General features: G+C 47.1%; 1 protein-coding gene across 1 annotated transcript in view; it reads right to left on the bottom strand.

The window, feature by feature from the left end:
• The window catches only part of LOC134532297 (1-phosphatidylinositol 4,5-bisphosphate phosphodiesterase epsilon-1-like), a 191,924-nt gene that overhangs the window by 52,758 nt on the left and 111,286 nt on the right, over nucleotides 1-27,880 (bottom strand). Inside the window, 6 exon segments of the mRNA XM_063368719.1 lie at nucleotides 670-845; nucleotides 4,690-4,933; nucleotides 7,054-7,199; nucleotides 8,861-9,129; nucleotides 12,532-12,718; nucleotides 23,932-24,030. Of these exon segments, the coding sequence (XP_063224789.1) occupies nucleotides 670-845; nucleotides 4,690-4,933; nucleotides 7,054-7,199; nucleotides 8,861-9,129; nucleotides 12,532-12,718; nucleotides 23,932-24,030 (1,121 nt within the window).

Here is a 27,880-nt window from a genome sequence, read left to right as displayed (position 1 = left end):
ACAGGAATAATTTGATATTCAATTCAACATTAAAATAAAAAATAATTTCTTAAATTAATTGTTACCTATTAACTATTGCAATTCATTTACCAATCACTTATATAAAAATAATAACTTGTATGAAGCTAAGATAATTGATTGAGAAATTTTGATTTTTTTTCCCCTCAAACATATGCTGTCGATACGTCACAAGTAACCTGCAATAATGATAAAAAATGATTGAAAATACTATGTTTATATATATATATATATATATATATATATATATATATATATATATATATATATATATATATATATATATATATATATATATATATATATATATATATATATATATATATATATATATATATATATATAGTCAGTTGAATAAACAAAACAGTTATGAAACTAAATTTACACTGGTTTTAAAAAATGCATTGCCAGGTTTATTATTTTTTTTTTTTTGCGTTTTACACCACTCTGTTATGGTTCCATGCATATTTATCTCTTTTTCATTTTTACTGTATTTTACATAAATTTTTCTCGGACAACTGTGAAACATGAAAAAAAAAAAAATAGTTTCAATGCATGTTTAGATTAAATTAGAAAGATGGCTGGTTCTCATGAACAACTCGATGTTCAGCTGCGATGAAAGGGAACCTGGATCGGGGCCGGGGCAGCTACCTGAGCTCCCGCAGGAGCAGCTCGTCGGCGTCGCGGCTGCGGGAGTGGTAGTGCTGGTGGAAGGACGCGATGCGGTCCATCACGGCCTGGGTGCGGTATATCTTGTCCATGTTGAGGAGGCCGCCGGGACCTATCCGGGTGAAGTAGTGGTCCTCGCCGTTGTAATCGGAGATAAACTGCAAGCACACAGGGGCGGGCGTGCCTATCGCACCGAGTGTCCTTGGTTCGTCAGCTCTTCTAGTCACTACTTACTTAATGCATATTATGTATCATCACTAGAGACCTGCAAAATTCGTGAATTGATTTCGTGATATGCTATAATTCAAATAATTATACCTTAGCGCTGCTTCTGCAATTGGTTCACTGTTAATCTGGAGTATAATGAGGGCCAATTAGAGACCTTCGCTCAAAGAAGTGTTCGAGTCACAGACACTCGGTCGAGACGACTCACAAGTCAGCAGCCAATGAACAGGTGGCATTTGCCCGAGTGTGTAGAGTGTAGTAGAGTCTATCCTGGAGGTCATTGAACCCGTGAATTTTGCAGGTCTCTAATCATCACTCATTCCAGTATTAGGGTTATTACGGTACCCGATACGGGCCGATCTTCAGCTTTCGGTTGTTAATAAGGTATTGGCACAAGCATCGGAGGTATCAGAACATCAATTTTTTTAAAAAAAATATTTGTTATATTGGTGTGTCATAGTTTTGATAATATTTTTATCTTTATTTAATTATTTTAAATACTTTTTTAAAGGCAATTCAAGATGTTTACCTAGTAAATAAATGATCTACGATTTTCAATAAACTTTCTTTTAATTTATATTTATAAAAAGTTATTACAATCTCAAACATATTTATAAAAATTAGGTTTCAATTATTTATTAATATAGTGTGGTCGGTAATTTTAAAGTTGATTGTATTATAAAATATCGGTGGTAGTATCGGGGTATCGATAGTAGTGTCGGGGCATTGGGAATTGGTATCGGAAAAAGGAGGTTTCGGAACAGCCCTAGCCAATATAGTCATGAGTTCTGCAAAATATTCACCCAAAGACTTACTAATTATTGTTATGATTATGTTGTGTAACTATTGATACTGTGTTCTTTTTCAGTTTGTGCCTTTCCCATCCAGTCCTGGACGTTTTGTGACAAAATTGTGGCAATGTCTTTTTCATGCAAACAACTGGCATTTTACAATGAAATCTGCTGAAGGTATGAAATTTTGTCACATTTTTTGTGTTAGTGTTAACAATACTTCTGTCATATATAGATATGAAATTACTGTAAAATGAAAAAAATAAATAACTGTTTTGATGTGTATTTTTATCTTAAATTATGTTTCCATATATCAGGTCAAATTCCATACAAGACCCAATATTTGAGATACAGTTTATAAATGTAACATTTGTTTACATATACTCTTTAATGCAGCATCCTTATATTTACTTGTCTCATTTCTGCACCTCAAAATGCAACAATAGTTCCTTGTTATCCTACTTGTTTTTAGGTAGGATAAATTATCATTGACATGAAGTCAAGGAACACTGTACTTTACTGTAAAGTAATCTTAAATTTTATCAGCATTTAAATAAAATACTTAATACACAATCAGACATGCATCCAAATAAACTCAGTTAAGTAATAATTGTAACTAAAGCCTTTAAAACTTAATTTTAAATTCCAAAATTCACTATCTTAAACTATAATTCATGAGTAAAACTGGATTACTGAAAAAGTTGGCTCTTAATTGAAAAACAACATGATTTAACATGGCATGCTGCCATATTTCAGTTACAATACAACAGAATATGACAAATACAATCATGCGTGTCATTTTCCAGAGTAACACAAATTATGAAATTGAGTTCCTACTAAAAATATAAAAATATTTATTATTATATCATGCATAGATGCACGAGTATAATTATAGTCTCATCTACACAGCTCTCCTGTTCAGAAACACTGTTTTCTACTCTGAATAAAAAAAAAAAATCCAAAAGAATTACTGTAGCCTACTTCATGCAACTACACATTACCACTATAGTTACACACACCTTGCACCATCCCGAACCCTCGGGCCTCGTCATAACTGAGTGTGCACATGCACATAATCTACAGTTTAAGCTGAGCATAACATAATAATATGCCAGAATACACAAAAATTACATATATTACAATTTTTTTAACAGAAAAAAATTCAATGGAAAAAACTTAACGGATTCACATCAATTAATTATTTAATATATAAAAATAAATGATGTAGAAGATTTAAAGAGTGCCTGGTGCCATATAAAGTGACTTTGATTATCCTGATGTGATTTACTTATTATTTTGCACTGCCTATTTTATTTCATTACTGCTCTGAAAAGAGAATTTATAAGTTAAATAATAATAGCAGCACAAGTACCACGCAAGTCTCTATTTACAAAATCTACAAAAGGTTAATATGAATTTTTCGTAAATGCATTTTTTAAAAATGGTTACATTGTACATTTATGGTGCATACATTTCAGAATTCTGTCAGTTTCAAGTAGATGAACAGAGTTTTAGTTAATGGATGCTTTATTAATGGAATCATAAAACATATTTAAAAGATATCTACATTAATCTCAAATTTATTATTGTACTGATTACAAAACTATCTGAAACAAAAAAAAATAAATATTGTAATCACTATCCTCTTGCATTGCACAGAAAACTAAGTTTGATAAATTAAGTATGATATTTAAGTGTTATGTATTTAAAATCAACTGATATTTGTGTTAGTTGTTTTAACTAAAATTTGTTTTGTTTTAAAGGATGTAATTCATTATATATCATATTGTATCGAATTAAGGTCTTATTTAGGAGCTTAGTATTATATTGGAGGAGGTCTAATATTCAATGTTGCCTTAAATTCAGATTTTTTGTACATTAAAATTCGTCAAATATGCAAAAATGTATTACATATTACAGAACATATTTTATAATTTTTTAAACTTTTTATTCAATTACAAAAATATGATCTGCTGCATTTAATATAATTATAGTTAAAACTCTGTCATGGTCTAGTGAATAAAAAAAAAATGACGTAAAAAAATAATTGAAAGAGGAATTTAGTTCTTTAATAAAAAAAAATTATTAAATATTTATTGAATTCCTTCGTATTGGTTTAGCTGAAATTTATGATCTTACAAACTGATATGCTTTAAAAAAATTTCTGTTTACGACACTTGTTTCTTAATTAAAATGAAATAATTCTGCTGTACATACATAATAAAAAAATCTGACAGTTTGAATCTCTGTTAGCGAACATTGAGCGGTTGTCTGGTACAAGGCGGGCACAGTCTGATACGGATATGCAGTGGCGTAGCTAAGGTGACCGGCGCCCCTGGCCGGACTTGAAAATGGCGGCCCCTACTGGATTGAAAGAGAGAAGGGGTGAGGGGGAGGGTTTCCAGTAACCGCGAAACCATCGTTGGATTTATTTAGTTTTCATTGTTATCGTTTATGATTATTTTGGTTAAATCACATTGAAATGTTCAAGTAGGTATCATTTCCACACATTTGAGTCCTTTCCAATGATTTATTTCGTTTAAATCATGCAGTTAATCATTGGAATTCGTTCTAAGTATTCAAGTGAACTTATTTCATTATGAATAAGTTTTTTTTGACGCTTTTTGACCTTTTTCTACTTTTTCTACCGCCCCTCCTTCCCTGCGCCGGCGCCCCTGGCTGCCGCCCGCCTGCCACGCCACTGCGGACGTGCGGAGTGGAGTGGATTGGAGTGGATTGGAGTGTAGTGGATTGTAGTGGATTGGAGTGTAGTGGATTGGAGTGTAGTGGATTGGAGAGGAGTGGATTGGAGTGTAGTGGATTGGAGAGGAGTGGATTGGAGTGGATTGGAGTGTAGTGGATTGGAGAGGAGTGGATTGGAGTGTAGTGGATTGGAGTGGAGTGGATTGTAGTGGATTGGAGTGTAGTGGATTGGAGCGGAGCGGAGTGGCCCCACGGAGCGGCGACGAGGGACTCGGGGCCTCACCTCCAGGCGAGCGTGCTCCCCCGGCGCGGCCACCACCACCAGGCTCGGCGACGCAGACACGACCTCGCGCAGCTCGTGCAGGAAGGCCCCGAAGAAGGGCACCACGCGGCACTCGGGCATGGCCAGCGCGCGGCACAGCGCCCGCTCGTACTCGGCCGAGAGCAGCGCCGCAGACAGGAAGTCCAGCACGGGCAGGCTCTCCTTCTCCGTGATAGACAGCCAGAACGGCTTCAGCTTGTTCGACCTGCAAGGACGCTCGTAGTCAGCCCCCCCAGTCCACTCGGTGCCCGGACGTTGGCCGAGTGATCAGCAGAGACAGGAAAAATTCGCGAATTCATTCCGCGATAGGCTAAAATACAAATAGTTATACCTCAGTGCTGCCTCTGCTATCAACTCACATCTCACCCGGATGATGACTGGGCCGATGAGAAACACCCGACCAAAGCTATGTATCGAATCTCAGGCTGCTACGTTGGGACGTCTCACAAGACACAGCAGCCGATGAGTTGGGTGACATTTGACCGAGTGTACACAGAACTATGGAGTTCATCCTACAGGTCATTGAACCCGCGAATTTTTCCGGTCCCTAGTGATCAGGTGTTCTCTCTCGCGTGCGTGGCGGAGACAGCGGCAAATTCAGAGAGTTTGGGCTTAGCGATGGCCAAGTGTGAAACTGGCGACTGCTGCAATCCTGAGGCGAAGAGAAGAATGTTTGGTTACTAGGGAGGCTTTGGTAACAGTGGAAGAGTGTTTGGGGACAGTGGTGCGCAGACAAGGACCAACAAGAGAGTGAGTAAATGTCGAGACAGACTCCAGCGACGTATACAAATTGCAGCGTAATTGGTTTAATAATCCTATTTGGTTTCAGACTTTAAAACTAATTACCTTAATTAAATTTTAAGGAATAATTATGAAAGATATTGAAAAATACTTGTGTGAATAAATAGACATGGATTAAAACAATTGGGCTACAATTCACAACGTTGATTTAACCTACCAGAAGAGTGGAACCACATGACACTTTGGCTTCGTCAGTGTAGCCACTCACTCGCTCACCTAACTAAATGTGTAGGCCTGTGCGAACACTAGATTTTTTTTTAATGCAAAGCAAATTTCAAATTGAATGCTTATAATATTCGGGAAGTTGGAGCAAATTGCGAATATTTTTCTTGGGCAAGCTGTATCACACTTATTGTATAAAACACAGGATTGAAGTAAAAAATTAGTGGTTTAAAGTTTGTTGATGTTTGAACTGATTAACTGTCTGGGCCATATATATAAAACCATTAAATATAAATTATAAAATAACCATGCATAATATTAATACTGCACTTTCATAAAAACAGCTGGAGTACCACCTTTTGATTTTTTTTAAGTAACCTATTTTGTTCAAGCAACACATATAAAACAAAAAAAAAAAAAATTTTTAATGAACAACTTTTAGGCTTCCAGTGTTTTAATTCTTTGCAAAAAAACGCAAAGCTTCTCATCAGAACGCGAAGTTTTTCATTAGAACCGAAGCTTAAAAAAAACTAATATCAAATTTCCTGGGGAAGTCAAATCGAATGTTATAAAGAGATTCTCTTAGTCGAAGCTGAGCAGGTCTCTTTCTCTGGGACGATCAGCCGTAATGGCATCTATGTATTTGTTTGACCTCCACCAGGAGATACTCAGACACGGTAGCTCCAGCGTGAGAGGCTTGAGAGTTTACCCCCCTATCCGTGAAGGAGTTCTAGGACGACTTCAGCTTCTTCAGCACACGGTCTCACCGCTCGTCTCACCTTCCACACGTCTGCCCGGCCCCGGAGCTCTCCCAAGTTGCTTAGTGGCTCAGAGGCAAGTAGTTTCCGCCGGCCTACAACATTCCATGTCGGCTGGAGGCCGAAAGAAACCCCTGCCCCTGCTCCCCTGTTTCTTCGTCGCAGATGTTCCTCGTCGGCACCTCCCCCCAAACGTACCTTCCGTTCGAGGCCACACATGCCCGACACTCTCACGTATCATGCAAACATCAGTGCGTGGTCAGTACTTACTTGCCTTGCGGATTGAAGTTGTGTCATAGTTGAAGATGTGACTTTTTAGTTGTCATCTTCTAGATTTCAACTTAAATTTATCAAAGACCATAAGCCAAATTCAGACAATTACGGCAAAATCATAAAAAACCTTTTTGAAATTTATTGTCAACAAAATGCTATGCCCAAAGTTATTTTTTTCTTCACTTGGAAAATTATTAAACCTGTAGTATTTGACATTTCTGCTTGAACTTTTTGAGATCCGTGCGGGTAATTTCTCATCAGTCGTCCATTTACGACCATGCAACATGCGAGCAGAAACTTAATCCGTAGGAATTTGTTAGCTGTGACTCACTTCAGCCCGGCAACTATCTCCATGGCACCGTTGAAGTTGCCGATGTTCCAGCACGACAGGGCGACCCGCAGAATGCACGACAGCACGGCTTTGCGATCCTCGTGCGTCGGTTGCGAGATGATCAGGTGGGTGACCCACGAACTAACCTGCACAGCGTAACCAGTGGGTTCACTCAGAGGGCAGGAGAAATAGCAGCACATCACTCTAGCTAGAATCACAAGTACACCAATGTTCATCACGCAAAAATACCCAAGCTTGTAGATATCCTTTCCTCTTCAGGAAATTTACAAAATATGTTGTAAACAATGTGGAAACAATGATTTGACAAATTTTGCTGTATGCGTATTTAATTTTGAATCAAGGAAAAACAAACAAAATATAATTATTTATAAAATATAATTGTTTTATTTAAGGGATTATTGAAATAACATCCTCGAATTTAGTAAAACTGTGATTTGTAACAGATAATTGAACTAAGAGTAACGTTATTTGATAATAAATGGTTTTAAACATTACAATGACTAGCATCTGAAAAAAAAATAAGCATATAAATCAATGTATAAATCAAAATATATTAGTAATTTTTATCTGTGCTAAGGTAATCAATCTTTTATGATTTTAGATTTTAAAAATGTTTTATAAAGCACTAACATTCTATATGTTCCTTTATCAATATTGTTCTTTAGGGTTACAATTGAAATACATTGAATTTAATGGAAGGATGAAAAATTGGACATCAGCTTGACTTTATACATAATTTTGACAATAAGAAACTTTATTTTTGAATTGTTGTTTAGGACCTTTGTCTAGCTTAGTATAATTCAGTTGTTACAGATGTCTGACTGCCGAACTAAACTAAGTCTAATATAAAACTAAAACATCACACGGGCACACGGGCCACCGAGAACTCCTCTCACCACTCTCGGCAGTCCCTTCGACCAACGTGTACCCTGCCAGTTCAAGTGTAGTTATAGGCAGGCAGGGTTCATACACCTCCTTAATATAGTTACAAACGCAGACAAAATCGCGACGCGCGCCAGGTTCGGAGCGGGCTGGCAGCCCCGCGCGGCCACTGACGTCACCCGCCGTCCATCGACGTAAGGCATGTCACGCGTGCCTGGCCGGATTACAAGGGTACTCCGCTCCCCGCGCACCATCACGCCTCAGGCAATTGTCACCTTTAGCGGCCTGGGAATCCTGCGGGTTTTCCCGAGGCCGCCGCGAGGAGTGGCGTGAATAAGCATCGTTGTTCTGGGTGTTTCGGGCGTCGGGTTCGGCCGGGAAATGACGCGCCGACTTCACGGCCGCTTTCGCCCCTTCGAGAAGGATGCCCGCGGGTATATAAGCGACGACGCCGGCCTCCGCTGGGGTTCCGCGAGTTCGGAAGAGTTCCGCGAGTGAAGGGAAGGGCGACATCGGCGAAGAGCTTGTTTTTGTTTTGGAAAACTATTGTGTTTGTTTCGTCTTTTCGTTTTGTGGTGTTTTTGTCTCGTTTCAACTGTTGAGCTGAATTTTTTTGGGTTCAATATTTTTTGTGCTGTCATCATTTGTGGTGTTTTTTTTTCGTTCTATTAGTCAATTTTTCTTTGTTTTTTTTGTTTGTTGACCATATTCCTGTTATGGAATATTATGCGGTGTTTACATCCTGTTGACAACAGCAATTTTGTTTGCTTAATTTGTGTTTTTTTGTCTTTTGGGTATTTTTTGTAGTTTTCTTCTACAGACATACATGTGCTTAGCAATGGCGTATGTCCGACAGCTTACATCAAGTGATGTGTGTGTGCGCGTGTGGACGGGAGCGACGCACCTCCTTGAAGCGCTTGACGAGGCTCCGGACGGAGGGCCGGCCCAGCGGGGCCTCGCCGCCCCGCGCCCCCGCCGCCTCCCCGTCGCCGCCGCCCAGGTCCAAGGTGACCTGGCGCAGGTAGTCGATGGGCGGCACCTGGTAGAACAGGCGGCACTCGGCGTCGGCGAGCCTGAGCGCCACCTCCTCGGGGAAGTGCAGCAGCTTGTGCAAGGCCTCGAGCTCGTCAGAGTGCGCGACCTGCAGGGGCAGCACCGACCGCTTCACGAGCTCTGGAACACCCGTGTCGGCGCGCTCCCAGCCACCTCCGCGCAGCTCCGCCCCCCTCCCCTCCCCCCGCCTGCAGTGCTGGCGGGGGGAGGGGGGGATGTCAAACATCACCAGCACATTTACATGTCATCACTATATCTAAACAAACAGAACAGAATACTTAATGGGGTGCACGGACGTCTCTGACACATAAAGTTTTTCTGGGGACATAAAAAAAAAATATTTATTTATTTAAATGCTAGTACCTCCGTCGAATCAAGTATAAAAAGTCTGTTCATTAAAAAAAAAATGCTTTGTATATTGTAATCTTTTATTTGACACCCGATCTGCTACCATATATCATTCACTACAAATACACGTATTTTATAAATATGAATAATAGTATGAATAAAACTACCGGATGTACTTGAAATGTCTGTCCCCCCCACCCCCCCGGCCAGAGACGACCATGATTGGGTGTACACCTTTTTTTTTTCACCTTAAGGCTTGATTGTTTTCATTTCCTTGTCATTTGTATTGTTTTAAAGTCCATTCCTGTCAATTTATCTCGATGGATCTCTCTTGCATTGTATGTTAATGTTTCAACTTTACTCAACAGATATTTCCTAAATATTATATAATAGCGGTGAAAAGTTACACAATTGTTTATAGCTATGATCACTTGAAAAAAAAAGCATTAGGTACTGATGAGAACATTTGTGACCTCACAACATGTGCAAGAGAGTTGTCAGAGTTAATTTAGAGGAAATCACCTTAAATAATAGTAATGACAAGAAATTTAAATTAGTGACATGGTGTGTGAAGCTGAGCCTTAATATCTACACCCAATATGACCCACATGTAACTCGGGCAACTAACACATCTTTGGATGACTTACGTGCTTACTTAAGGTACTAAGAGGATGCGAGTGTTTCTAACAAAATGGTGGCTGGTGGACCATACTTATAACCAGGCTATATTGGGCTCAGTTAACTTAGTTTTGAATTTTTTTCCTCCTTAGAAATTTTTTTTTATATATAATTAATTTTGGAACTTCACTTTTATAGCCACCCCTCTCAAACCCATTACTGGTACAACATACTTGGATGTTTTTTAAAGGTGTTAGGCTCGGGAGCGTATAGAAGTGTTTCATTTCATGAGGGTTGGGGGAGAGGGGAGAGGGGGAAACATCTTTGCCTGCTGTTTGCTTTCAAATATTTCACTTTTGTTGGTGGGCATGACATAGGTATGTTTTAGGATGTTGAGGGGTGGGAATGTATCGCACTCCATCTGCGTACACCCCTGCTTAGGCCCGACCCACTCAGTTTCAACCCTAATTTTTTTTATTACTCTTTGAAAGGCTTTGTTAAGAGGATAGAAAAGGTCATATCGTACATAAATAACAAGAATATATAAAAAAATAATAAAATCTGAAAGACTTGACAGAATTTTATGGGGTTGGTTTTGACAGCTAGATATTTTTATTACATACACCTAAATGTACTGAAATAATCAATACAGTGTACAGTTAAAAAAATTGCAAACTGTTTATCATAACTAAGGGCTTGAAAACAAAAAAAAAAGAAGAATAAAAAACTGTCTGTAAAATTATTAAAATCCCGTAAGAAAAGCATTTATAATAAACACATCTTAGAAATGAAATATTTTTTAAATTTAAACTAATTTTAACTAATTTAAAAAATATATATTTTGCAGTTGTAAATGAGTCAATTTAAATATATTTAGTTTCTAGGATTTGGTTTTAGAGGCTTTTATTGTGTGATTTTAATAATTTTTTAGCCAAAACATTTTCATATTAGTTTTTTTCAAGGCCCTAATTTTATGAAAACCCTCCTTTATTTTTTAACTATACTTTATATTGAATAGTTCTATACATTCAGGTCTTCGTAGTGAAAATATCTAGCTGAGAAAACCAACCCCATCAAATTATGTCAAATCGTTCAGATTCTACTCGTGTTTTTTATATTCTCGTCATTCATGTACGATGCTACCTTTCATATCATCTTAATGTCCTTGAAATTCAGTTTGAAATATAGATTGATGCCTTAGTGACCTTATGTTTTAATTTTTTTTCCTTTATTGTAAAACTATTCAATTTGTGAATGTTTGTTCTGTCATATTTAGCATTACTGGTCTGTCATTGATAGGATAAAGGTATAAAGTTATAGCCAACAAACATAAAATCAAACGTGGCATTGCTTTGTCATATATTTTACCGAATGCTGAAAGTTAGGACAGTTTGCAATTATATCCTTCAACATCAGATTTAAAAGAACAGAGAAAATTTTATAAAACAAATAAAATGTCGAACAGAGAGCTAACTCATTGATTCAAATACTGCATTATGAAGTACATGCTAGAATATGAGTGTATTAACACTTACTAACATTATCATGCATCGTGATAAAAGGTATCACAGGCTACCGGAAGAATGGAATACCGCCAAGTTAAATAGGGTGTCCGAAATTAAGAAAAATAATAGCCCCTTAAAAACCTATTGCAACACATTTCTAAGTCTTTAAAAGTCAATATCATAACTATGGTGTCATCAGATTTTAAACAGTATTAAAGTAAAAACAATTACATACATTACAGTAGCACTAAAATGTATAATTTATTTAAATTATATAAATATTTTTCATAAAAAAATTGAATCAACTTCAAAAACCATTCTAGAACTAGAGTACATAGTTTATTAATCTCTCTCCATTTTTTTTTGTGTAAGGAGGATATGGAAAGGAGGGGTGACACCCCCATCCACCCCATAGAACCACAAATAGTAATGATAAAATATTTCCATATAAATATATATATATATATCTCTGTCTTTTGAAAGATCATTTATATGACATTGATACCAATAAAATATCTACTTCAAATATCAAAATTCATAATACAGATCATAATACAGAGTTTTTGATACATCTAAGATTTTATAATGTAACTACCTAAAACTAATATGGCTCCCACTACTTTTTAGCAAAGTATTTTTTAATTTATATATTATTCTGTATTGCTAGGGGCAGGCAATTTTCGCGAATAAATCGGAACGCCTATTAGACTGCAACAAGTTATAACTGCACCAGCGGATTCTGCCCTTGTGATTGGCGGCCGTCTGCGAGGGAAGTCGTTGCCTTATTTGACACGAGCCACTCGGGACGCGTTTGCTTCCGCACTGACTCACTGTGATTACTGTTGTAACAATCGATACTGACCTGAAAGAAACTCACCCAATCCTGAGAGCTACAGTGTTTTAATTTTCAGCTAGCCTCGGCATCTAAACGCGAAAAATGCATGCCCCTATGTATTGCTTTTTTTAAGAAAAAAAATTATTTTAGTTCATTATAATAAAAAATGTAAAATAAAAACATATTGAAAGTAAATGAAGGACGCCAGGCACTCACCTGGCTGGCCTCCTCGCTGCAGCAGGGCGTGCTCCTCCAGAAAGCTGGAGTCGAGCTCCTGGAGGATCTCCCAGAGGGCCAGCCCCACCTCGCGCATTGCGGCCACGCCGGGCACAACCAGCGTCCAGCGCGCAGCCCGGAACTCCAGCTGCAGTCGGTCATGGGACCGGCCGCCTCGCGTCCGCCACTGCACCGGCACCACACAGCTGCAGTCCGTTCCCGCTCATTGCTACACATGAGCCCGCCACTGCACCGGCACCACACAGCTGCAGTCCGTCCCCGCTCATTGCTACACATGAGCCCGCCACTGCACCGGCACCACACACTGCTGCAATACGTTCCCACCAGCGGGGTCCACATTGCTACACATGAGCCCGCCACTGCACCGGCACAACACAGCTGCAGTCCGTTCCCACCAGCGGGGTCCACATTGCTACACATGAGCCTGCCACTGCACCGGCACCACACAGCTGCAGTCCGTTCCCGCTCATTTCTACACATGAGCCCGCCACTGCACCGGCACCACACAGCTGCAGTCCGTCCCCGCTCATTGCTACACATGAGCCCGCCACTGCACCGGCACCACACACTGCTGCAATACGTTCCCACCAGCGGGGTCCACATTGCTACACATGAGCCCGCCACTGCACCGGCACAACACAGCTGCAGTCCGTTCCCACCAGCGGGGTCCACATTGCTACACATGAGCCCGCCACTGCACCGGCACAACACAGCTGCAGTCCGTTCCCACCAGCGGGGTCCACATTGCTACACATGAGCCCTACACTGCACCGGCACCACACACTGCTGCAATCCGTTCCCACCAGCGGGGTCCACATTGCTACACATGAGCCCGCCACTGCACCGGCACAACACAGCTGCAGTCCGTTCCCACCAGCGGGGTCCACATTGCTGCACATGAGCCCTACACTGCACCAGCACCACACACTGCTGCAATCCGTTCCCACCAGCGGGGTCCACATTGCTACACATGAGCCCGCCACTGCACCGGCACAACACAGCTGCAGTCCGTTCCCACCAGCGGGGTCCACATTGCTACACATGAGCCCGCCACTGCACCGGCACCACACAGCTGCAGTCCGTTCCCACCAGCGGGGTCCACATTGCTACACATGAGCCAGCCACTGCACCGGCACAACACAGCTGCAGTCCGTTCCCACCAGCGGTGTCCACATTGCTACACATGATCCCGCATCTGCACCGGCACAACACTGCTGCAGTCCGTTCCCACCAGCAGGGTCCACATTGCTACACATGAGCCAGCCACTGCACCGGCACAACAAAGCTGCAGTCCGTTCCCACCAGCGAGGTCCACATTGCTACACATGAGCCCGGCACTGCACCGGCACTACACAGCTGCAGTCCGTTCCCACCAGCGGGGTCCACATTGCTGCACATGAGCCATCCACTGCACCGGCACAACACACTGCTGCAGTCCGTTCCCACCAGCGGTGTTCACATTGCTACACATGAGCTCGCCACTGCACCGGCACCACACAGCTGCAGTCCGTTCCCACCAGCGGGGTCCACATAGCTACACATGAGCCCGCCACTGCACCGGCACAACACAGCTGCAGTCCGTTCCCACCAGCGGGGTCCACATTGCTACACATGAGCCCGCCACTGCACCGGCACCACACACTGCTGCAGTCCGTTCCCACCAGCGGGGTCCACATTGCTACACATGAGCCCGCCACTGCACCGGCACAACACAGCTGCAGTCCGTTCCCACCAGCGGGGTCCACATTGCTACACATGAGCCCACCACTGCACCGGCACAACACTGCTGCAGTCCGTTCCCACCAGTGGGGTCCACATTGCTACACATGAGCCAGCCACTACATCGGCACAACACAGCTACAGTCCGTTCCCACCAGCGGGGTCCTCATTGCTACACATGAGCCCGCCACTGCACCGGCACCACACAGCTGCAGTCCGTTCCCACCAGCGGGGTCCTCATTGCTACACATGAGCCCGCCACTGCACCGACACCACACAGCTGCAGTCCTTTCCCACCAGCGGGGTACATATTGCTACATATGAGCCCGCCACTGCACCGGCACAACACTGCTGCAGTCCGTTCCCACCAGCGGGGTCCACATTGCTACACATGAGCCAGCCACTGCACCGGCACAACACTGCTGCAGTCCGTTCCCACCAAGGGAGTCCACATTGCTACACATGAGCCCGCCTCTGCTCCGGCACAACACAGTTGCAGTCCATTCCCACCAGCGGGGTCTACATTGCTAATCATGAGCCCGCCACTGCACCGGCACAACACAGCTGCAGTCTGTTCCAACCAACGGGGTACATATTGCTACATATGAGCCCGGCACTGCACCGGCACAACACAGCTGCAGTCCGTTCCCACCAGCGGGGTCCTCATTGTTACACATGAGCCCGCCACTGCACCGGCACTACACAGCTGCTGTCCGTTCCCACCAGCGGGGTCCACATTGCTACACATGAGCCCGGCACTGCACCGGCACAACACAACTGCAGTCTGTATCACCAGCGGGGTACATATTGCTACACATGAGCCCGCCACTGCACCGGCACAACACAGCTGCAGTCCGTTCCCACCAGCGGGGTCCACATTGCTACACATGAGCCCGCCACTGCACCGGCACCACACACTGCTGCAGTCCGTTCCCACCAGCGGGGTCCACATTGCTACACATGATCCCGCCACTGCACCGGCACAACACAGCTGCAGTCCGTTCCCACCAGCGGTGTCCACATTGCTACACATGAGCCCGCCACTGCACCGGCACAACACAGCTGCAGTCCGTTCCCACCAGCGGGGTCCACATTGCTACACATGAGCCCGCCATTGCACCGGCACCACACACTGCTGCAGTCCGTTCCCACCAGCGGGGTCCACATTGCTACACATGAGCCCGCCACTGCACCGGCACCACACACTGCTGCAGTCCGTCCCCACCAGCGGGGTCCTCATTGCTACACATGAGCCCACCACTGCACCGGCACAACACAGCTGCAGTCCGTTCCCACCAGCAGTGTCCACATTGCTACACATGAGCCCGCCACTGCACCGGCACCACACAGCTGCAGTCCGTTTCCACCAGCGGTGTCTACATTGCTACACATGAGCCCGCCACTTCACCGGCACAACACAGCTGCAGTCCGTTCCTACCAGCGGGGTACACATTGCTACACATGAGCCAACCACTGCACCGGCACAACACAGTTGCAGTCCGTTCCCACCAGCGGTGTCCACATTGCTACACATGAGCTCGCCACTGCACCGGCACAACACAGCTGCATTCCGTTCCCACCAGCGGGGTCCACATTGCTACACATGAGCCCGCCACTGCACCGGCACCACACACTGCTGCAGTCCGTTCCCACCAGCGGGGTCCACATTGCTACACATGAGCCCGCCACTGCACCGGCACCACACACTGCTGCAGTCCGTTCCCACCAGCGGGGTCCACATTGCTACACATGAGCCCGGCACTGCACCGGCACCACACAGCTGCAGTCCGTTCCCACCAGCGGGGTCCACATTGCTACACATGAGCCCGGAACTGCACCGGCACCACACAGCTGTAGGCTGTTCCCACCAGCGAGGTCCACATTGCTACACATGAGCCCGCCACTGCACCGGCAAAACACAGCTGCAGTCCGTTCCCACCAGCGGGGTCTACATTGCTACACATGAGCCCGGCACTGCACCGGCACTACACAGCTGCAGTCCGTTCCCACCAGCGGGGTCCACATTGCTACACATGAGCCCGCCACTTCACCGGCACAACACAGCTGCAGTCCGTCCCCACCAGCGAGGTACACATTGCTACACATGAGTCCGCCATCTTTACAACTTCAGCTCGAGGGTATAGCAGAAAAATATAACACATTCTAGTCCGCATTTACCTAAGACTTCGGGTATGAAAACCCCTATCCCCAGAGCCAGTCCCCTCGAGAGGGTACTTGAAAGGGTTATCCCTACACGGGAGCAAGGCACGCTAACAGAAAACAGGCATGATAACTACTAAGGATATGGTTGTCGTGTGGGGCTGTCTTTATTTGTACATCGCTGGTCATAATCGTAATTATCAACCGCTTTGGATCCACCGAGTATAAATACATGCACCTCTTAAAATGTTTTTATTGTCATGCTGCATTCTGCAAACTTGGGTACATGGTTGTAATTATGATAAATATATATATGCATTTATATCTGTAAATATAGTAGTTTATGTGCTTATGTACATGTATATATTACGTTCATGAATACCTTGAAGCAGGGCTATCAGAGGAGCAAATGATGTAGTTGGGCCCCCTCCCCCCATGACTTTGTGTACCTACTAATTTTCAAACCCCACATTATATATATAAATAAATATATATATTAATATTTATATATATATATAAATAACTGCAAACCTTATGCACGCCAAAACTGTAAATTTGACCTGTGCGCATTGCATAATTTTAAGGTTCCGATGGATTCTATTAGCAATAGACTCGTAATTTTCATTCCATTGTCATGTTAAACTCGTGCATTTAAAAAAAAGTCCTGAAACTCAACCGGGTGGCAGGGATTTTGCTCTTCCAACCCCCCCCCCCCCCACACCACCCGCCTTCCTGGAATCCCTGCATGAAAGGACTTTAATCCGTCACGTTCGGGACAGGTCCATGCCATTTTAGCGATTTAGCCAATTAAACGAACGCCAGTGTTGTTTTAACGGGGAATAACAAATTTGAAAATGTGAAATGCAACATTCTGGGAAACGTCTGTCATTGCTCCGACAGTATTGTTAACGATAAACGTTTGAGCGAACTACAAGCGCTTGAGACCTAGGTCAAGGTAAACAGCCCGAACACTCCCGGAATAAAATCTGAACGAGAGCTTCTAGATTGGTGCCGGATCACAGAGTGTACAAAACCACAGAATTCCGAGTTGAAGACTCTTTCTTCACTGTGGTGTAAATTTTCACGGTGTCTTATTGGAGATATTACATATATTAATACACTGCTCTATCTGTTGTCTATCCAGATGTTGCCGCAGTGAACAGAGGTTCTGAACGGTGAGTGAGGTGTCCTGGGTTTGATTCCCAGCCAGGTCGTACAGTTTTCGCTTGTAGTTAATTTGCTTCCTGGGTTCGGGCCTGAGTGCTGTGTCGTCCCAGCCGCTTCAACACTGCGGAAGGCAATGGTAAACCATTGCAGTATCATCTGGCCTTGTGTATCATCTCGACATCGCCTCTCCTTACGAGGTGATTGCTGGGGTCCAAGCCAGCAGCCGATCAGCCCATCATCATCATCATCATCATCATTGTGGTCATCATCATAAGCATACTTATTTAAAACTTTTAAGGCATTGTTTCACACGCCATTTTGATTTTTTTCCGTCATTACCTTTTTTTGAAGGGCTGTGTTTGTAACACATTAACTCGATACCTCTTTTGTATTTGTTGTTCTGTCACAAATAGTTTCAACATATATACACTTAGTGTAATAGCATGGGTGCCAAAAAAAAAGGTGCGCAAATCTTCATAGTTATCATCACTTATACTTTCATGATATTACACCAAGTGAATTTGTAACAACAAATGCAAGGGAGATAAGAAATTAAGATTTTAGAAATTACCCTTCAATAAAATTATTTATACACTATATACAATACATTAAAAACGACGACCTAGAAAATACAATTGCTGTTAACCAGGTACTGCACCATAAAGTATTTAAATTAAATCTCTATACGAGGATTACTTGTAAAGTAAGCTCCGTTTGGTCATTTAAAAAAAGTATACGACCTATAAGAAAAAAATGTTTTTCATAGTTTAAGTTAACTACAGACCTACTTTACATTTTCACATAATCGCCATTCAGATTTTAACACTTTTCGCAACACTCCGCATAGAGGTTTGCCGCCTGGAAATTAAACCAGTTGAAAATCGTAATATTGTAACTATTACTGTAATTTTATACCAATGTTTCATTAAATTAACCAAAATAACACAATTTTCGTCCAAAAAATAATAAAAGAAATGGTAGCCATAATTTTAATCATTAACTACGCGCCTGTACTATAGGCTACCTAGCATTGCGTATTCGAAGTCCATGATGCCTATGGTCAAGGAGTTCGTTCCACTCCCACGCAACGAGCTTCTATGCAGAACGGTTAATGAAACAAATGCAGCGTTACGAAAAGTGTTTGCAATTGAATGGCGATAACGTGAAATGAGAAGCTCGGGAGGAGGTAGCTCGGGTGGAGGTAGCTCGGGAGGAGGTAGCTCGGGAGGAGGTAGCTCGGGAGGAGGCGGCTCGGGAGGAGGTAGCTTGGAGGAGGTAGCTCGGGAGGAGGTAGCTCTGGAGGAGGTAGCTCGGGAGGAGGTAGCTCGGGAGGAGGTAGCTCGGGAGGAGGTAGCTCGGGAGGAGGTAGCTCGGGAGGAGGTAGCTCGGGAGGAGGTAGCTCGGGAGGAGGCGGCTCGGGAGGAGGCGGCTCGGGAGGAGGCGGCTCGGGAGGAGGTAGCTTGGAGGAGGTAGCTCGGGAGGAGGTAGCTCGGGAGGAGGTAGCTCGGGAGGAGGTAGCTCGGGAGGAGGTAGCTCGGGAGGAGGTAGCTCGGGAGGAGGCGGCTCGGGAGGAGGCGGCTCGGGAGGAGGTAGCTTGGAGGAGGTAGCTCGGGAGGAGGTAGCTCGGGAGGAGGTAGCTCGGGAGGAGGTAGCTCGGGAGGAGGTAGCTCGGGAGGAGGTAGCTCGAGAGGAGGTAGCTCGGGAGGAGGTAGCTCGGGAGGAGGCGGCTCGGGAGGAGGCGGCTCGGGAGGAGGTAGCTCGGGAGGAGGTAGCTCGGGAGGAGGCGGCTCGGGAGGAGGCGGCTCGGGAGGAGGTAGCACGGGAGGAGGTAGCTCGGGAGGAGGTAGCTCGGGAGGAGGCGGCTCGGGAGGAGGCGGCTCGGGAGGAGGTAGCTTGGAGGAGGTAGCTCGGGAGGAGGTAGCTCGGGAGGAGGCGGCTCGGGAGGAGGTAGCTCTGGAGGAGGTAGCTCGGGTGGAGGTAGCTCGGGAGGAGGTAGCTCGGGATGAGGTAGCTCGGGAGGAGGCGGCTCGGGAGGAGGCGGCTCGGGAGGAGGTAGCTCGGGAGGAGGTAGCTCGGGAGGAGGTAGCTCGGGAGGAGGCGGCTCGGAAGGAGGTAGCTCGGGAGGAGGTAGCTCGGGTGGAGGTAGCTCGGGAGGAGGTAGCTCGGGTGGTGGCGGCTCGGGAGGAGGCGGCTCGGGAGGAGGTAGCTCGGGAGGAGGTAGCTCGGGAGGAGGTAGCTCGGGAGGAGGTAGCTCGAGAGGAGGTAGCTCGGGAGGAGGTAGCTCGGGAGGAGGTAGCTCGGGAGGAGGCAGCTCGGGAGGAGGTAGCTCGGGAGGAGGTAGCTCGGGAGGAGGTAGCTCGGGAGGTGGTAGCTCGAGAGGAGGTAGCTCGGGAGGAGGTAGCTCGGGAGGAGGTAGCTCGGGAGGAGGTAGCTCGGGAGGAGGTCGCTCGGGAGGAGGTAGCTCGGGAGGAGGTAGCTCTGGAGGAGGTAGCTCGGGAGGAGGCGGCTCGGGAGGAGGTAGCTCGGGAGGAGGTAGCTCGGGAGGAGGTAGCTCGGGAGGAGGTAGCTCGGGAGGAGGTAGCTCTGGAGGAGGTAGCTCGGGAGGAGGCGGCTCGGGAGGAGGTAGCTCGGGAGGAGGTAGCTAGGGAGGAGGTAGCTCGGGAGGAGGTAGCTCGGGAGGAGATAGCTCGGGAGGAGGTAGCTCGGGAGGAGGTAGCTCGAGAGGAGGTAGCTTGGAGGAGGTAGCTCGGGAGGAGGTAGCTCGGGAGGAGGTAGCTCGGGAGGAGGTCGCTCGGGAGGAGGTAGCTCGGGAGGAGGTAGCTCTGGAGGAGGTAGCTCGGGAGGAGGCGGCTCGGGAGGAGGTAGCTCGGGAGGAGGTAGCTCGGGAGGAGGTAGCTCTGGAGGAGGTAGCTCGGGAGGAGGCGGCTCGGGAGGAGGTAGCTCGGGAGGAGGTAGCTCGGGAGGAGGTAGCTCGGGAGGAGGTAGCTCGGGAGGAGGTAGCTCGGGAGGAGGTAGCTCTGGAGGAGGTAGCTCGGGAGGAGGCGGCTCGGGAGGATGTAGCTCGGGAGGAGGTAGCTCGGGAGGAGGTAGCTCGGGAGGAGGTAGCTCGGGAGGAGGTAGCTCGGGAGGAGGCGGCTCGGGTGGAGGTAGCTCGGGAGGAGGTAGCTCGGGAGGAGGTAGCTCTGGAGGAGGTAGCTCGGGAGGAGGCGGCTCGGGAGGAGGTAGCTCGGGAGGAGGTAGCTCGGGAGGAGGTAGCTCGGGAGGAGGTAGCTCTGGAGGAGGTAGCTCGGGAGGAGGCGGCTCGGGAGGAGGTAGCTCGGGAGGAGGTAGCTCGGGAGGAGGTAGCTCGGGAGGAGGTAGCTCGGGAGGAGGTAGCTCGGGAGGAGGCGGCTCGGGAGGAGGTAGCTCGGGAGGAGGTAGCTCGGGAGGAGGTAGCTCGGGAGGAGGCGGCTCGGGAGGAGGTAGCTCGGGAGGAGGCGGCTCGGGAGGAGGTAGCTCGGGAGGAGGTAGCTCGGGAGGAGGTAGCTCGGGAGGAGGTAGCTCGGGAGGAGGTAGCTCGGGAGGAGGTAGCTCGGGAGGAGGCGGCTCGGGAGGAGGTAGCTCGGGAGGAGGTAGCTCGGGAGGAGGTAGCTCGGGAGGAGGTAGCTCGGGAGGAGGTAGCTCGGGAGGAGGTAGCTCGGGAGGAGGCGGCTCGGGAGGAGGTAGCTCGGGAGGAGGTAGCTCTGGAGGAGGTAGCTCGGGAGGAGGCGGCTCGGGAGGAGGTAGCTCGGGAGGAGGCGGCTCGGGAGGAGGTAGCTCGGGAGGAGGTAGCTCGGGAGGAGGTAGCTCGGGAGGAGGTAGCTCGGGAGGAGGTAGCTCGGGAGGAGGTAGCTCGGGAGGAGGTAGCTCGGGAGGAGGTAGCTCGGGAGGAGGTAGCTCGGGAGGAGGTAGCTCGGGAGGAGGCGGCTCGGGAGGAGGTAGCTCGGGAGGAGGTAGCTCGGGAGGAGGTAGCTCGGGAGGAGGTAGCTTGGAGGAGGTAGCTCGGGAGGAGGTAGCTCGGGAGGAGGTAGCTCGGGAGGAGGCGGCTCGGGAGGAGGTAGCTCGGGAGGAGGTAGCTCGGGAGGAGGCGGCTCGGGAGGAGGTAGCTCGGGAGGAGGTAGCTTGGAGGAGGTAGCTCGTGAGGAGGTAGCTCGGGAGGAGGTAGCTCGGGAGGAGGTAGCTTGGAGGAGGTAGCTTGGAGGAGGTAGCTCGGGAGGAGGTAGCTCGGGAGGAGGCGGCTCGGGAGGAGGTAGCTCGGGAGGAGGTAGCTTGGAGGAGGTAGCTCGGGAGGAGGTAGCTCGGGAGGAGGTAGCTCGGGAGGAGGTAGCTCGGGAGGAGGTAGCTCGGGAGGAGGCGGCTCGGGAGGAGGTAGCTCGGGAGGAGGTAGCTCGGGAGGAGGTAGCTCGGGAGGAGGTAGCTCGGGAGGAGGTAGCTCGGGAGGAGGTAGCTCGGGAGGAGGTAGCTCGGGAGGAGGTAGCTCGAGAGGAGGTAGCTTGGAGGAGGTAGCTCGGGAGGAGGTAGCTCGGGAGGAGGTAGCTCGGGAGGAGGTAGCTCGAGAGGACGTAGCTTGGAGGAGGTAGCTCGGGAGGAGGTAGCTCGGGAGGAGGTAGCTCTGGAGGAGGTAGCTCGGGATGAGGCGGCTCGGGAGGAGGTAGCTCGGGAGGAGGTAGCTCGGGAGGAGGTAGCTCGGGAGGAGGTAGCTCGGGAGGAGGTGGCTCGGGAGGAGGCGGCTCGGGAGGAGGTAGCTCGGGAGGAGGTAGCTCGGGAGGAGGTAGCTCGGGAGGAGGTAGCTCGGGAGGAGGTAGCTCGGGAGGAGGCGGCTCGGGAGGAGGTAGCTCGGGAGGAGGTAGCTCGGGAGGAGGTAGCTCGAGAGGACGTAGCTTGGAGGAGGTAGCTCGGGAGGAGGTAGCTCGGGAGGAGGTAGCTCTGGAGGAGGTAGCTCGGGAGGAGGCGGCTCGGGAGGAGGTAGCTCGGGAGGAGGCGGCTCGGGAGGAGGTAGCTCGGGAGGAGGTAGCTCGGGAGGAGGTAGCTCGAGAGGACGTAGCTTGGAGGAGGTAGCTCGGGAGGAGGTAGCTCGGGAGGAGGTAGTTCGGGAGGAGGTAGCTCGGGAGGAGGTAGCTTGGAGGAGGTAGCTCGGGAGGAGGTAGCTCGGGAGGAGGTAGCTCGGGAGGAGGTAGCTCGGGAGGAGGTAGCTCGGGAGGAGGTAGCTCGGGAGGAGGTAGCTTGGAGGAGGTAGCTCGGGAGGAGGTAGCTCGGGAGGAGGTAGCTCGGGAGGAGGTAGCTCGGGAGGAGGTAGCTCGGGAGGAGGTAGCTCGGGAGGAGGTAGCTTGGAGGAGGTAGCTCGGGAGGAGGTAGCTCGGGAGGAGGTAGCTCGGGAGGAGGTAGCTCGGGAGGAGGCGGCTCGGGAGGAGGTAGCTCGGGAGGAGGTAGCTCGGGAGGAGGTAGCTCGAGAGGACGTAGCTTGGAGGAGGTAGCTCGGGAGGAGGTAGCTCGGGAGGAGGCGGCTCGGGAGGAGGTAGCTCGGGAGGAGGCGGCTCGGGAGGAGGTAGCTCGGGAGGAGGTAGCTCGGGAGGAGGTAGCTCGGGAGGAGGTAGCTCGGGAGGAGGTAGCTCGGGAGGAGGTAGCTCGGGAGGAGGTAGCTCGGGAGGAGGTAGCTCGGGAGGAGGCGGCTCGGGAGGAGGTAGCTCGGGAGGAGGCGGCTCGGGAGGAGGTAGCTCGGGAGGAGGTAGCTCGGGAGGAGGTAGCTCGAGAGGACGTAGCTTGGAGGAGGTAGCTCGGGAGGAGGTAGCTCGGGAGGAGGTAGCTCTGGAGGAGGTAGCTCGGGAGGAGGCGGCTCGGGAGGAGGTAGCTCGGGAGGAGGTAGCTCGGGAGGAGGTAGCTCGGGAGGAGGTAGCTCGGGAGGAGGTAGCTCGGGAGGAGGCGGCTCGGGAGGAGGTAGCTCGGGAGGAGGTAGCTCGGGAGGAGGTAGCTCGGGAGGAGGTAGCTCGGGAGGAGGTAGCTCGGGAGGAGGCGGCTCGGGAGGAGGTAGCTCGGGAGGAGGCAGCTCGGGAGGAGGTAGCTCGGGAGGAGGTAGCTCGGGAGGAGGTAGCTCTGGAGGAGGCGGCTCGGGAGGAGGTAGCTCGGGAGGAGGTAGCTCGGGAGGAGGTAGCTCGGGAGGAGGTAGCTCGAGAGGAGGTAGCTTGGAGGAGGTAGCTCGGGAGGAGGTAGCTCGGGAGGAGGTAGCTCGGGAGGAGGTAGCTCGGGAGGAGGTAGCTCGGGAGGAGGTAGCTCGAGAGGAGGTAGCTTGGAGGAGGTAGCTCGGGGGCGGCGGCTCACCTGCAGGAGGTCTGCAGTGTTCTGGGACTTGGCGAGGATCTTGGTCTTGTTGTCGAGCAGCACGATCTTCTCCGCGCCCAGACCCAGCAGTCTCGCGGCCTGCGGACACAGCGCATCTAGTGGCAGCCGCCCCGGCTACCGCCTGCAGCCTAGACCCCGCCATCTGGCATTTTACCAGCCTTTTGCCACTACTCTAATTGTCAACTATTTATTACAATTTTTGGCACATATCTTCCAGACCTTCTTTACTTGTTGCAACCTCATAATTACATATTTATCTTTTCACGTGGGTGACTAAAACTATCATGACAACCACACCAGTTCACAAGTGTGTACTTCAACAAGTAGCCAAAGCTAAGTCCCTTTGCAATTTCAGTCAAACAAAAAAAATATATCACGAAAGTTTTAATTAAATTGGTATCGAAATATTTGAAATTGTAAGATGGCGAAGCCTAATCCCACTTAATGATATGTATGCCCGCCTATCCGGGCACACACACGGTGCGCAGGGCTTCAGAAGAAACAACTCACGTGATTTGAAAACTACTCAAGATATCAGAGTGGTGTCTGTTTACGAAAAACAATTAAGAATTTGCTGAGGGTGGATGGGCAGTCTAGTTTCCTTATTTCAATTTTAAACCGTATTTTTTAATGATTTAGATAATTTTGGGGAATGAAGCACCCGATATATATCCTTGAAAGCACTTAAGGGGCTTATGTTACATCTTTATCTTTATTTCTCCTCCATGAAATGCTATGGACACCACTCATATCTCATAGTGTTCCTACGCACGAAGAGAAGACTGCGCGGCAGTCCACTTCCTTGAGCTTAGAGGCGACACCGCGCTGGAAGCACCAGCTAGCGTCGCACTTATAGTCCGGCATCACCGACACACACACCCTTGACCAGGCCTCAGCCTTGCACACCAAGTTGGATTTCGATTTATTTGTAACTATTATTAATAATAGGGGATTTATGTAAATTTACTCTGATAGATCTGTTGTATTTGTTGTTGAGACACAGGTATTAACAAAAAAAACAACCCAGCCAAGCGGACACTCCAATACATACATTTACACAACTTCTCTCTCTCTCTCTCTCTTTTGTTTCGTCGTGATAGGAATAAATCAGTATTAAAAAAAATTGGTTGTCTGTAAAGTCGGTTTACGGACAATAGTTTAACGTGACAATGTCATAACAAAACATTGATGAAATTATTGCATACTTTTATGAATAAAATTGAATCATTTTTATTGAATTATCACTATTTTGTATGGATACAAAGAAGGAGTGAAATGAAAGCTACAATTTAATTGATAAATTTACTTTTATTTTCACTCATTATTTCAAATATGTTTATCACTTTAACGAAGAGATTATTTTAACTATAACTTTTATACATGTTCGCTATTTAACTTCTTCCAATCTGTGTTATTCTGTTAAGGCTAGGATGATGATAGGAAAAGTAGGAAACGAATGGGAGTGTTTCAAGTTTAATGTGCCTCGAAAAAGTCAAATCGATGGATGTTCCAATCGAGTGGAAGAGAGATAGATGCGGCGCAAGCGTACAATGAGCGTAACGGGACAATGAGTCATCCTTTTTCGTGCGTGCAGCCGGCGTTCATCGATTTATTAGACGTTGTCACGTCAAAATTAAGGTAGCTGTTATAACCAGAGGCGCAAATATGTGGGATTCTTGAGGCCCGCTCGGCTGAGCTTCGCGTGTGGGGTTTCGACAGACACAACTCATATCTGGATACGGCGCACGTATGTTTATACTGCCCTTGTTTTGGCCTGCAAGCATGCAATAAGCAGAAAACTTTGAAATACACAGCAAGTTTTCCGTAAAACTCAGTTTTGCTGTTCGCGTTTAATCAATCCCGTTACACAGTCAGGATCATACAAGCGAAACTGCCCCACTCATGAGGGGCTTCTTAATTTATGGTGAGGGGGGAAGGGGGACAGGCCCCTCTGGTCCTCACGAGATCTACGCCCATGGTTATAATCATGTTAATAACATTGAAACAAATTTAAAAGGCGAATTAAACTGGTAGATTGCTTACGAAATATGTCAGTTATTTGAAAGACTTTAGATTCATTTCGTGGCACGACATAGGCTAAATACTGTATTTGCCAACGATTCACTAAACGCAGAGAGCGTTCAATTTTATTTAAGGACCGTAAAACTTCGCGGTTTCACTTCGTCATAAGCTAAAATTAAAACCTTTTTTGAAGTGAAACTTCTTTGGCCGCGATGGGAGTAAAATTTCAAGGCTAAAATTCAATGCAACGTTTTGTTGTTTTTTTTCCCTAGCCTAAGTTATTATAAGTGTGTAAGGGGAGGGTCTAGGTTAGGGGAGGACCTAAGTGTGTCTCAGGCCGAAGCCTATTCACTCTACCATGGACACTAAACGAAATTATTAATGTGTATTGTAGGGCTGCCTAAATATTATCTCCTATCCATGTCTGCTGGAGAAGGTATCAGAGAGCTGCATGCTGCGACCTTCACGTCTGTGTGAGCGACGCACGGTGTTGGCAGGCTTGTCTGTGAGCGTGGAATGGGTAAGGGAGGGGGGGGGGGGGTGCAGGCTCGCGTTTCTGGGGCGGGGGAAGGACGGAAGGAAGAGGAGAAAACAACCAGCTTCCGGACCGGATATGGGCCGCCGCCGCGCGGGCTTTTAGCGAGACCTTTATTATTTTATAGTCTCACGCGACATTACTTCTTTCCCCCCTCCGCCCAACCTTCCGGAGCTGAGCGCGGCTCTTCTGCCCGTGTTACACGCCCCTGTCTCCTGCCGAGCGCTTCCTGACAAGCAGCGGGACTCGGCTGGCTGAAACCAGGGCGCCCAACTGCTCCACGAGGACGGTAACCTTTCTTTCCACAGACGAGAGAGCCAAACGTCCGATCGTGCATCTTCAGGTTTTTTGACGTGACAACGTCTAATAAATCGATTAACGCCGGCTGCACGCACGAAAAAGTGTCCCGTTACGGACATGGTCCCGTTTCGCTGTGTCCCGTTACGCTCATTGTACGCTTGCGCCTCATCTATCTCTCTTCCACTCGATTGGAACAAACATCGATTTGACGTTTTCCAGGCACATTAAACTTGAAACACTCCCATTCGTTTCCTACTTTTCCTATCATCGTCCTATCCTTAACAGAATAACACAGATTGGAAGAAGTTAAATAGCAAACATGTATAAAAGTTATAGTTAAAATTATCTCTTCGTTAAAGTAATAAACATATTTCAATTAATGAGTGCAAATAAAAGTAAATTTATCAATTAAATTGTAGTTTTCATTTCACTCCTTCTTTGTATCCATACAAAATAGTGATAATTCAATAAAAATGATTCAATTTTATTCATAAAAGTATGCAATCATATCATCAATGTTTTTTTATGACGTTGTCACGTTAAAATATCGTCCGTAAACTGACTTTACAGACAACCAATTTTTTTTGTTCATTGTAACTCATAATAACTAATGGTCAATTAGGTTAGATTAGCTACATTATAAATACTTTAAAACATTGTGGACGGTTGAATTGGTTATGATAGCTACGTTAAAGATACTGTGAAATCATGTAAACGGTTTCCTAGCCCTGGATAGCTACATATTAAAAAGTTATTTTCTAAGCAACCATAAAATGATTTTACAGTATTTTTAATGTAGCTATACTTACCTAATATAACCAACCATCCACAATGTTTTAAAGTATTTATAACTTAGCTAACCTATCCTAATCGACCGCAAAATTTAATGCCACACCAGTTTATACAATGAGATAGAACGGGGGAAAAAAGCGAGCATGAACTTCGGAGAAATTCGGGTGTGGCTCTCTCGTCTGTGAAATGAAGGCTTCTCCAGGAGGACAGCTTCAAGTGAACATGTTTGCCAACGTTAAAGCGTGCGTGGTTGCACGGCAGTTGGTACAAAGCGAGTTC

The sequence above is a fragment of the Bacillus rossius genome, chromosome 1 (genome assembly GCF_032445375.1).
Source record: "Bacillus rossius redtenbacheri isolate Brsri chromosome 1, Brsri_v3, whole genome shotgun sequence".
Classification (NCBI taxonomy): Eukaryota; Metazoa; Arthropoda; class Insecta; order Phasmatodea; family Bacillidae; genus Bacillus; species Bacillus rossius.
Note: the sequence above shows the minus strand (reverse complement) of the source record. Positions and strands in the feature narration are given on the sequence as shown.